Below are 12,782 nucleotides of genomic sequence, written 5' to 3' on the forward strand. Positions count from 1 at the left end.
TTTTTTGCCGACTGGGTCATTGCCGCCCCCTCTCCAGGGTTTCATCTTAATTTTTGTGTGTGTGTGTGGATTTTTGGGGTTTTTTTCCGAGAACCCTCGCCGGAGTTCTGATGCCGGGCCGGACTTAGCGCGGGCGCGGAGGAGCTGCGCGGAGCCGTGCCTCCTGCCCCCGGGCCCCGCCCGCGGATCGGCCTCCCTGGCCCGGTGCCGGCCGCGGGTTGGCCGCGGGGCCGCGGAGTGGCGGGTGCGCTGCGCCGCGCCGCCGCCTCCCCGCGGAGCAGCCGAGGGATGCTGCTGCGCCGCGGCCGGGCATAGGCAGGAGCCGAGCGGGCGGGGGAGGGAGCGGAGGGAAGGAAGGAAGGAAGGAAGGAAAGAAAGAAAGAAAGACGGAAAGAAAAGATCCCCCAGCCCCGAGAGGAGAGGAAAAAGAGGAGAGGCGAGAAGGAGCGTGAATGTGAAGGAATGTGCCTGCCCGCCGCCGGAGCCGCACGCCTGGGATAAAAAAAAAAAAATCGAGGAGGCTGATTCTTGCGACTTATTACCCGGGGGAAAAAAAAAAAGAAAAGAAAAACCTGAGAGCGGAGGGAGAAGAAAGAGAGCGAAGAGGCTGAAGCGGGCAGCGCAAGAGGAGGGCGCCCGGCGGATGGCGCGGCCGTTCCGCTGACTCCGCGGCCGCGGGAGGCTGCGCGGGGCGGCGCGGCGCGGGGCATGCCATGCTGGCGGCGTGACTGAGCGGGGCGCTCCCGCCGCCCGCTCCGCTGCGCCGCGCTCCCCTCCGCCCCGCTCCGCTCTCCTCCGCCCCCCTCCGCCGCATGCCGCCGGCAGCCGCGGCGCGCTGATGCCCCGGGGCCGCGGCGGCGCTGCGGACGGCCCCTAGGATGAGCGAGGGGGCTGCCGGCGCCGCGGCGCCCGGGGCGGCGGAGGCGGCAGCGGCGGGGGGCCCGGGCGGGGATGGGGCCGGGGGGCCGCCGCGGGAGCTGCGGTGCAGCGACTGCATCGTCTGGAACCGGCAGCAGACGTGGCTGTGCGTGGTGCCCCTCTTCATCGGCTTCATCGGCCTGGGGCTCAGCCTCATGCTGCTCAAGTGGATCGTGGTGGGCTCCGTCAAGGAGTACGTCCCCACCGAGCTGATGGACGCCAAGGGCGTGGGGCAGGACCCCTTCTTCCTCTCCAAGCCCACCGCCCCCCCCCGCGGCGCGGAGACCACCGCCGCCGCCACGCCGCGGCCGCCCAGCCGCGTCAGCCCCCGCCTCACCACGATGAGCCGGGCCCCCCCGCGGCCCCCCGGCACCCGCGGACCGGCGCGGGGCGGCCCGCGGCCCACCGCGGCGCGGCACCCCGCCGCGCCCCACACGGCGCCGCCCGCCAGCGGCCCCCCCGGCACCGCCGGCCGCGGCGCCCGGCCGCCGGCCGCCGCCCCCAGCACCCCGCCGCTGCCCGCCTGGCCCACTGCGGCACACGCTACCTCCTCCTACAAGATCTACGTCCACGACTCGGCGCCGTCCTGGACCTTGTCTCCCTTCCAGGAGTCAACCACCACCACGCCGGAGGCCAGCACGACTCCCAAAATCCGTAAGTAACGCCAGCCGCCCCGCGCCCTCGGGGCGCCCGCACCGCCCGCTTGCTCGCGTCTCCCCGTCAAAACCCGGTGTTTGCCGAGCGCCGGCGGGGCTGGGGCGATGCCTCGGTCGGAGGCTGCCGCCGCGTCTCCGGGAGGCGCGGGGTTTCCGTACGGTTGCTGCCCTGCGGGAGGCCGGAGAGCTCCGAAGTTTGCGATTCTTTTCTCCCTCCCCGGCTTGCGCGCCCCCCCCCCCCGGCAAGTTCCCCGCTTGTGTGATGGATGGTGAGGCAGGAGCAGCCATTTGAGGTGACTAGATTTCGCTGTGGTTTTTAGGAAAGATGCAGACCCCCCTTTCCCCTTCTAGGCTGGTCTGCAGAAGGTATTTAGGAGATGCGGGGAGGTGTCTGAGCGAGACGGACAATTGGTGACCTCCCAGAAGGGACAGTGGTCCTCGGGAGGTGCGGGGTGGGTTGTGCCCGTGCCTCTCTGCCGGCGAGGGATTTTGGCTTTCCACACATTCGTCTCCCTTGAAATAGATGAGAACGGGCTCCGGAAGGATGCTCCCTCCGTCCCAGAGCCCGGCTCCTGAAAGAGCCGCCGCCAGCTCCACCAGGAAGGAGCCCAGGGCACCCTGCGAATATGCAGACGCAGCCGAATGCTTTCCCGGCTCCTGTGTGTAGCCACAGCACCGTCTTGCCGTAACTGACTATTTTTTTTAAGCAGAGGAGGGGGCTAGTTCCCTGATTGATGCTCGGTGGCTGGCTCTTCCCACCCTCCCAGGCACAAACCTAAGGATTCGGGCTAAATCTGAAAATTCATTTGGTCTGGGTGCGTCAACTTTCAGCTTCTCGTAAAGATTATCTAGGACAAATGCAATCCGTGCCAAAAGAACTTCTGTGTGGTGCTATTTAGTGAAATGCTCAATTATACTGTATTATAGTCATCTTCTGCGTTTTCTTGGATGCAGTAGAGGAAATGAGAAGCCATGTGTCCTCCATTAACTCTTAGTTGCTTCTGCTAGGAACGTCAATTCAATTGAATGCTACCACCTGAATTGCTTTTACAGCCCAGGGCTCCCCTTCTGCATGCTAATGTATGGCTATTCTGCTAGGGGATTTTGTTAGCAAGTCATTTGAACTTTATTTTGTCCATTAAATCTATTTGCTGATGAGCCCTGGGGCAGAGAGTACATGCAGAGCGAACTGATCTTGTGAATTGACAAAATCGGGAGAAGAACAGCAAGTTGGACGTGTATGTGTGAGTGGGTGGGTGTGCACGGCTGGGAATGATTACGAATAAAACTATCACTAAATCAGAAGAGCAAACAAGGCAGTAACTTGCTTCCCCAGTGTCTGCTACAGTAATTGAGAGAGAACAGTCCCTTACAGGTGTGTCTGAACCTCCTTGCTCTGTAGGTACAACCTAAGGAAGTCAGATGTTACCAGAAGGAAAATCTTTTGTGGAGCTGAACCCTACTCGTTTGACTTAGGCGTAGGGAGCTGTATAGGGCACTTCTTAAAAACAAAACAGCAAAGGGAGCCTGATTTTCAACCTGTGTCTCTGTTTTCAAGCCTTGTGTGAACCAGGTATGTTACATGGTGTTTCAAACTGCTGTGACTTGTGTGTGTCTGAAATGCTGCCTGGGCTTGCCAGGTGGGATCTGTTGGGATCGAAATGCTCCCTTGCAATCTCTTTCTTTCTCCCCTTTCTATCTTTCTGGGTATGTAAGAGAAATCCACAGCAATTTCCGCCCCTCTATGCTGTCTCCTTACAAGGTGTAGAAGGCAAGAATATCCTGATTAATAAATTATGTTCAGCTGGCAGGACTCTCCTTTGTGCAAGACACACAAAGGAAGAAGAAAACCCACGATCTTGAAATGTTCCTGGCAGTTGCAGAGTCTCGTAACTATTATTTGTTTTAGGGAGACTGCTAATACCTTTTATAGCAGGGTGTTTCCTCTCATTAAATACAGCTCGGTTATAGGATGAAATGCAAGAAGTGCAAATCCAGCAGAAATTGACCCTGTTTGGGCACATTAATAGCAGAGATTATCATTAATGGAAGATTAAATAGATTACATAAAAAAGGATTTGAATTTGTAGGGCATGTGGAAATTTTTTTTAAAGCCTACCGCTGTACTTTCCTGATACATACAAGCATCTCTGAGGATACATGTAAAATTCTCTGAGGCTGCAGTATCCACTGGAGGGGAGAGGGAGAAGAAAGGACATCTTTCTGCCGTGAACTGCTGACACGGTGTGACCCCAAAGCAAGTATCTGCATCTGCCACTAACAGGTCTTAGGAAGAGAGGGAATTTTTTAAAACAAATTCATCCTCATTTCCCAGGTTGAGCTGCATGTTCCTTCTGTGCCCGTTGCTCCAGCTGCTATTGAAATGAAAGTCATGGATCCCGTTGTATTGTGTGAATACAAATCTGACATGACAAATCTGATGCTCCAGCTTTCAAAATACTACACACCCTTGTGTGATCCTCTGGCTTGGCAGGGCACATATGTGGGCAGGAGTCATAGGTTATTTAGCATTTCACAGCTTTTAAGAAAAGAAGCAGCTGTCTTTATTTATACTGGTTCATGTTGCAGTTTATTTAATTAGCACATTAAAATGGGCTCAAAATATGACTTAGGAAAATGGAAGGCAAATCAGGAGTTATTTCTCCAGAAAGCTGGATGATTGCCCACCTGAAGTAAATGTTGGTAAAGCCTTTTCTCTGTGTGTGTATTCATCTGAGGAGATGTTGTGAAATCTCTCTTTTTTGTGGGTGTGCATAATGACAATAATTCTTGGTTGTGTTTCACTCAAAGTCAAGTTATCTGTTAGCTGTTTTGAAAGTTCTTGATGAAGATCCTTCAGCTTCTGACTAAGCAAAAGCCACTTACTCATCAAATCTTGCTCTGTCTTGTGCCTGCATGTGTTTCGCACGATCACGCACGGACTATGGCTTTTCAGCATGAGCCTCTTTATCCAGTGCTCAACATAAAAATCAATCATTGATTTAGAAGGATAGTCCAGCCTGTAGATCAGAAAAATCAACCAACTGACTGGAACACGCCAGTGAGGTTTTATTTTTATCAAGCCATTGGTTTCATTTCTAAAGAGTCATGCCCTGATTTTTCCAATATGCATTTTTCATGGTATTCTAGGTTCTTCAGTAATGTTATTATCTTTAAATTGAGATACTGTACTTATAAGAATTCCTGTGTGAATTCAGCTATGAAATAGCACTGTGGTTTCTCTTGTGTTCATATGACCAAAGGCTAATGTAGAGAACTGAGGTCAGGCAGGTGGGGCTCAACTAATGCATAGTAACCAAGGAAAGAGATGTTACAGAGCTCTTAATCAATATATCTTGTGAAGTCCAATTGCGACCTTTTTTTATGAGTCCAGACTGCAGCCTGAGTATGCTTTGATTTCCTGCTAAAGATTTTCTGGTCCAGTCGTTTATCCTAGTCATATCTCTGTCTGTTTGTTATGCACGGCATGGGTTCAAGTAACAAGCATCTGGCAGATGAACTGTTACCAACACTGACATTTTGGTAGAAGCTGTTTGTTTTATTTTGCACTGACTCAAATATCTTTTTCACATTAAGGATGACACTTAGATGGAACTGCGGGGTTTTCACCAACTGGAGGGTGTTGTGGGAGGTGCCAAACCGTAGTAAAACCAGACCTACTCTTCCCAGAGCTCCGAAACGTTCTGCCAACAAATGACATGTATCTGTGAACACTTCGCATTATGATCATGAGCTGTCATTGAAATCGAGGGGAGCACACATGACTGTAAAGCACGTGCCTTTAGCATTGACTAAGATTAATATGTCAGTTATTTATCAATTTGTAATGCATCAAAAGCTGTTGAATTGTAAAGAAAATACTGAAGCAAACAACTGGGAGTTCTGAAAGCATTTGCTTCTTCCTCATTCCCACTTACTTTCTATTCACATACCATAAGTCAATGTACCACAGACATGATTAGATTTGTGTTTCCCATCTTAAATACTGTCAACAGGAAGGCTACCGTCAAGATAAAAATAATAAATACAGAATTGTAGTCACACCACTAAAGTGGAAGTAAAATAAAATAAAATTTTATTTTATTTTTCATATTTTACAGCTATAACTTGCTTCATCTGTTTTGATTAAGTTGGATGACACTGGACTTAATTCCGTTTTCCATTTATAGTTCCCTTTATAGTTAGGAACTAGTGCAGTTATCACTGAGTTCATAAGGAAGTGGAATGTTTAAATAAGTCCCACTCACAGATATGTACATTGATTCTATTCAGATATATTTCCTCACTGTTCCGTTTATTGAAGTGTTTGTTGGGATCCCATGACCTAGGAGAGCTTTCACAGCACTGATATGATGAAAGGAAGGGATATGGCTGAAATTACTCCATGCTGCCTTTTAACCCTGAAGAAAATTCTTCTGGGGGCTGTAAGGATTCTCATTACATTGATTTAACCTGTGATCACTGGTAAAAGCAAAGCCTTGCATTTTATTTGGCATATTTTTTTAGCATCTATACAAGGACATTATGTGATATATTATATGTTGACAACAGAATACCATTATTAAATTAAAGTATTGATTCATTGCAAAGTATTATGCTAAAGTAATGTCAGCGGTTTGTCTAAACCCACAGAAAATGGAAATTAAAAATTAAAGCAAAAGACCTGTCTCTATCTACAGTATTGTGTCTAGTGTTGCAGTACATTTATCATCTGACTCATTGCTTTGAAACCTCCTGCAAAGCCCAGTAAATACACGGATTGGTATGGATTTGGCTTTGACTTTATCTTTAAATACTATAGCTCGTGTGGCTTTCAGGAAGTACCTAAAACATACTAGTGTTTGGTTTTTCTGATTTCTTCCATGACTTGTTTGGAAACAAACTGCACAAGGAAAAGTGCCTAGTAAAATCATGTAGGACTACCTGGTCACAAATATAAATAAATAAATTTAAACCAGAGACTTTTGTGTGTCTCTGAGCCTGGCGATTTCTTTTTGAGATTCTTTGTGGTTTGAACAAGTTTGCAATACTCCAGTCTTAACTGTGCACGTGCACGCACGCACGTGCACACACGCACCAAATACAAACAGGTATTTGTGCATTTGCATAGTACCTGTTTTCGAGCAGGATCTGGACCTCAAAGACTGTAGTAACTTCAGGACCGGTCTTTGCTCAGCAAGACAGCTACTTTCGTTGTGGTGCTTGTCCTTGCAGTGCAGTTCAGAAAAGAAACCCGGATGTTTCATTGTAGCTAACTAGAGTGATTGCCAAGTTAAAGTGCATCTTTTTTTAATTTGGAAGTCTCTTTCAGATTCTGCTGTGTGGAAGGGATTCATTGTCACTGTTACCATGAAGCATAGGTACATTTTTTTTTTGCATTACGAGAGTAGACAAAACACAGTGAGGAAAAACAATGAGATACTTTGTGTTATGGAGGTGAGTTCTTACTCTAAGGGACTTAGTTCTTGGATCGATATGATGAGGGTTAGAAGTGCCATTTAATAAGGTAGCCGTGCTTGAGATAAAAACTGGAGCTGTGTTTTCCATTGCTCAGAACTAAATTTCCAAGGTGGACAGCTCTTAAACCTGCTTTCATACTTTTACTTTCCCCTTCATACCTAATCTCAAGCCACTCCACTAAGTAAAGTACATCTTCAGTGGAGGAAAGTAGCTCCCTGTGAGGGCTGAGCAGACTGGCTTGCCAGGCGAGGGCACTTCTGACCAGGACAAGACAGAGGATGAGCATTCAAATGGCTTCTAGGTAACACAGAGAAAGTAAATGCACACAGGTGGACAAGTGCTTTTTGAGTGGGTTTTTACTTTTTATCACACAGGTTTCTGGGGCCCTTTGGTAAAATGCATTCAAGAGGACAAAAATGAATAAAGCAGCCACGAGGAAAATTAAAATAGCAACTGCATTTCTAAATTTCAGTGTCCTTTTCACAGAGGAAATACCTAATTGGATCAACTCTTCCTGGTGAAATTTGGTGATAGCAGGGAAAACTACATTTAATAAATGCTTATTGCTAACTGCTTAAATGTTTTGTTTTCTTTTTTCTTCTGAAACTTTATCAATATGCTCAATATTACTCTAGAAATATTTACAAATGGAAATAAGTAAAACCTACACAATTCTTCCAGTATTCCATCTTTTCTATCCTCCAAGGGCAGTATTTTGCATTTCCAAAGCTGTGTTTCTCATGTAGCGTGCAAATAGGAGGAGTCCATGACTTTCGGGTCTTTTTTACAACATATTACTCCTGATTTTTTTTCTTTTTTTGTGGTGTACTTCTGATGACTGCTGACTGTAGGAGACAAACTATTCAGCTTCAAAGATAGTTCACTTTATATCATGTTTAGCAACTGATTTTTAAGTCCAAATTGATTTATGTTTTTGCCTCAGAGTAGTTTGACTTTTGTATTTCTGCAAGAATTAAACCTTTGGGAAAAGCTCAGGTAAAAACGGGAGAGGCTCACTGTCCAATAAAACTGTAACTGGGTAAAAAGATAAAGTGAAACTTTGGTCTGAAATACCTGAAGAAATTCCTGCTTTAGTCCCTGTAAAATAAGCCCAACGACTTGCAAAGTCTCCTCTTTTTGCTTTAACATCTCCTTTTTGTTTGTTACTTTTTGAGTTTATGGCTTTTCTTTTCCTTTTAAAATTTGAATTAATCTCTTGGCAATTCTAAGGGCCCTACAGTTGTGTCCCATCCCTGCCCCGCCACTTGTATTTTATGCTCAGAGGGAAGATGCACATTAGCAATGCGTATATATTGGCAATGTGGTAGGTGCTCTTTGTAGAAAAATGAATTAGTATTTTAATCTGTATGAAAAGACCTTTCACTGAGGCATTTTGTAACTTTGTTAGCAAAGAACTGAGGAAAAAATATCCTGATAGTATTCCGTGTAGAAGTTGTGCTGAATTAAGTAGTTTAGAGTCTTTGGTGTTTATAATGAGATTCCTATATGGCCCAATTTTGCAAACATATAGGCCCAGTTTAGGGTGTGCCTTTTCTCTTTTGTAGAGTTATGCATCTGCAGAATCAGGGTCAATTTATGTGAACATCTGTGTGACTAAATCTGTTACTGTGTCTTAGATTGCAGTGTGAATGCTTACAAAACATGCCTGTGTAAATAAATGTACATCAGCTTTAAAGTGCTGTTTTTTAAAAGTTGTCAGCATCATTTAAATGTGCCTATTAGAACTGAGTTTCCATTAGTGCATTTTCTTTTTTTGTGGGTGTTTAGCACTACCATGAAAAATATACCATTTTCCTGTTTATTCTTTGCCTGAAATAAGTTCTGTAGTAAAATCTTTGTGTTCTGGGGGACTGTAGTTGCTTAGCTGTAGACTGTCACAAGACATGCGGGTCATGAACTTTATTGCACATCACTTTCACATGATTTCATTACCTGATTTTTAAATTTTTTTTGGTATTATTCCAGAAAATAATACTTCTGGCTTTGTACAGTTTTTCTCTGTATTACTTCCTCAGCTAGATATATGTCAGCACTGATTTTTTCCTAAAGCTTATAGATAGAAAATGTTTTTTAAAACATTAGAGATGGCAAGTTGTATTTTAAGATTTAGTTATTTTCTGAAACCAAAATTGTGAAACTATCTTCACATTGTTAATTCCACAGCATCATTACTGTTAAAGTTCAAGATTCTAGTTCAGTAGGAACTGAGCCTTGATTCCTGGTTGTTACCAGATAGAGGGGCTATAGCACTGTGTAACAGCAAACCATTAAATTAGTATTAATAGCAAATAGCCTCTTTTCCAGATCTGATTATTCTCACTGATGTCAGAACTTGTAAAGCAAGCATTTGAGATAAGATGGGGTTATTCTCTTGGAAGAGCTTTGGTGGTCTGTTTTTACTGCAATGACAAGGGTTTTTTTCTAACGTGGTTGGCAAGGAAGGTAGAAAACGTACAGTCTAGCCTGCAGTTGCTGTGCTGCTTCTAAATGTAACCAGGATTTTAACAAAAACAAAAAACTTGTATCAAAAAGAGATGCTAACCTGCAAAATCGTGCTGCATTGTGCAATACTAATGTTTACTTACGTCTCCCAGTATAATACATAATGAAACAGCATTTCCAACAGTGTGCTCAGAGTGACTGAGAGTTGTAGCTAGCTAACCTTTTCAGTGGCTGAGTAATGGTATTGAATGTTAAAAAAAGATGTAAGGAATCTTTGTTTCCTCTCCCCCTGGTGAATTACAGTACAAGTGGTCAGAAAGTTATCATTAAAATAGCACTAAGCTGTCCCAGAAGTTTTGACTTGGGATTGATTGCATAATACTTGCTAAAAACAATCTATTAATTGTCTTCCAAGGGGGTGTGCTTTGTTAGTGTTTTTTTAAGAGTAGTGTTGTGTGGAAAGTTGTGTGGAAAGGAAATTAATTTTCTTGTTCAATCTGTCAGTGAATTTACAAAAGCAGGGTTTTTGTTTGAAACCTAGAGATAAGCTGCACTGAAATGGTACGGTGATTTTCCTGCCATTTAACAGTATCAAATACTAAGACTTTGCACTGCCAGGGTTCAGTGGGCAGTGGATTCAGGAACTTAACTGAGGGGATTATTCTGATGAGGGTCAGTGCTCCTGATTTAGAAGGGTAGAGGTACTTTTATAATTATTTCATAAGTAGCTAAACCACATTAGTCTTTAGCCTGAAATCTGGCCCAGCTACATAAGGGTCATAGTGTTAAAGTTCAATCCTCTCAAATTTTTTTTTTTTTTAAATAACTAAAAAGCCAAAATGCCATGCATAAATACATATAGCAATGACTTTTTCCTTAAGCAGTTTGGGTTTCTTTTGTTTTTAGATTTCAATTTTTATTTTAATTTTTTATTAACTTGTGTTAATAGAGCATACTATACATTTCACAGGGTCAGCTGCTTATTTATAAGACTGTATCGCAATGTAATAAAGTTGATTGTAATTAGTTTCCATCAATCAAAAATGTTAGTCAGAAAAATACAGGTTGCAAACTAAAACAATTTATAAATTGTAGTATCTAACAGGTGAAAATACTCATTGAATGCTGTTTCTGAGTTTATAATGTACACACTTTTAAATTCACTGATTATCTCAAAGCAACGTAGAAACGATGCAATCTGCTACTAAACTGAGACTATGTACTTCTGCAACAGGTTTTCATAGTGCACATGGGCTATCTTCCTACTAAAGCTGCTCTGTTAGGAGGTTGTACCTTTGCCTCAACTAATTACCTTCTGAGCTGTGAAGATGATGACCTTGATGCTCATAATGATAATAAAAACAACACAGAAAATGCAACATTCACAGGATACTTTTAGAGTCATAGGATTTACAGTCCGAAGGCTCATTTGTATTGGGGAAGGTGAACATTTCCCCCTTGGTGATTGCTGTCGCCTTGCCTTAGAGAAGGAGGGTGGCGGACGGGCAGTGGAGATGACAGGGTGAGCTGTACCCATCCTGCACTTCTGTACAAGAAGCTCTTCAGCACGGTTCAGCCTGATCTGGGAAGACACAGCCTTTGCCTTGGCTCTGTCAGCATTAACTATCCTGCCTCGTTCTCTACAAAAACACAGATGGAAAGAAGTGTTTCTAATACCTTTTCATATCTGGAGTACATTCATTACGGAGGCTTACTTAGTCCTAAATGAAAAGCAAGAATAGTAACTTAATATTTTAAATTGGTTTTAGAAATATCTACCTGCAATAGGGAATTCTTACAGGTTTTAGTTCTTGGATGGCTGGATTTAATCTGAATATATGAAGCTGAAATGTTAGTGTGTGATATGTTTAAGAGGGGAAGAAAGAAGAGTCTGATACTGTAATTGTTATTTTATAGGAGCTTGAAGAGATCACTTGCATGTACTGAATTGCAGTAACTGGGTACACTACAAGGCTTGATTACACCTTGTGTTTACATACATTTGAAAAGCTATCCTCTATTACCTTGGCAGATGTAGGGGATTTGTAGCCAGCCACAGCTTCACTGCTGTAAGGTGCATCTATAAATATGAACAAACACAGTTTGAGGAGCTACTGAGTAATGGCTCCTGGTTCCCAGTTTGTTTACAGTGCATATTTTGGAAACATGAACAGGTATTTATTCAAGTTTTATAATAATTAAAATACATTTATCCCTGATTTTAACAATGATCCTGGCTGGTGAGTGACATACCTGTAGAAAATGAAGTGTATTGGACAGGCCTAAGCTAAAAGTCCTTACTATAAAGAGGTTATTGTGGGTAGAGTCCTACGGAGAGGATGAGGTACGCTAGGTGATAAAAAGATTAATAGTTCTTGTGAGATGTTTTATTTGCATACTGTGAGAATTTTGTCTGCTTAAAAGCAGTGTGGGTTTATTAGGGAGCTTATTTTTTTAAATGCTTTTAAGAAGACACTGTAAGGTTATATCTAATTAAATACATTACATTTGAATTATTTAATTAGAGATTATTTTTCAACCATCCCTTAACATTCTAACACTCTTAATATTTTTTTCAGGTTTGTAATCCTGTTTATGAATGCAATCTGTATGACAGCATAGACTCTTGGACTTTTTCCTTAACAAATACTACTTAAAAATAAATTTACTATATGTTGTGTAATGAAATAGAATTAGAATCTGAGGAACTTACCTCATATGTAACCGAGCAGTCAGTGGGAGCTGTAGGCTGCTCTGCAGTTCTGTAAGAATCACAGCAAGAAGCAGGATAGACCACAGACAGGCACTAGACTGAATGTTTTACATGAGAACTAATAATTAAAGCTTGTTAAAGAATTTAGAGTCCAAACATAATGAAGCTCTTCTAATTATCACCAGATTTTGGTCCAACTCTGCATTGGCAAAGAGGCAATTAAAAGCTTCTAAGTTCAGTTAGCTCTGCATAAATGAAGGTTGGGATAATCAAAACACATAAATAAAGGAAATAGGAGGATATTAGATTGAAATTGCGTATCATATATTTAGTAGTAGTTATGGAAAATAAGTTGGTGTAAAAAATCCCAACAAACCCAAAACCCCAAATGTAGTATCAGAGATTCAACATTATTTCATGTCTTTGTTAGTTACTTTGTGTAATGATTTCTTACATTACAGAACAAAATAACTTTTCCCACTAGGTATTGAAAAAACATATCTCATAGTGCATAGATGGAGATATTTTGTGTGAAGACAGTGTTCAGGCTT

General features: G+C 43.3%; 1 protein-coding gene across 1 annotated transcript in view; it reads left to right on the top strand.

The window, feature by feature from the left end:
- The first annotated feature begins 878 nt into the window (after positions 1-878).
- The window catches only part of NRG3 (neuregulin 3), a 431,515-nt gene continuing 419,611 nt past the window's right edge, over positions 879-12,782 (top strand). Inside the window, exon 1 of the mRNA XM_050899232.1 lies at positions 879-1,572. Within this exon, the coding sequence (XP_050755189.1) occupies positions 879-1,572 (694 nt within the window). The remainder of the gene's footprint in view (positions 1,573-12,782) is intronic.

Source organism: Gymnogyps californianus, chromosome 6, assembly GCF_018139145.2.
Source record: "Gymnogyps californianus isolate 813 chromosome 6, ASM1813914v2, whole genome shotgun sequence".
NCBI classification, from domain to species: Eukaryota; Metazoa; Chordata; class Aves; order Accipitriformes; family Cathartidae; genus Gymnogyps; species Gymnogyps californianus.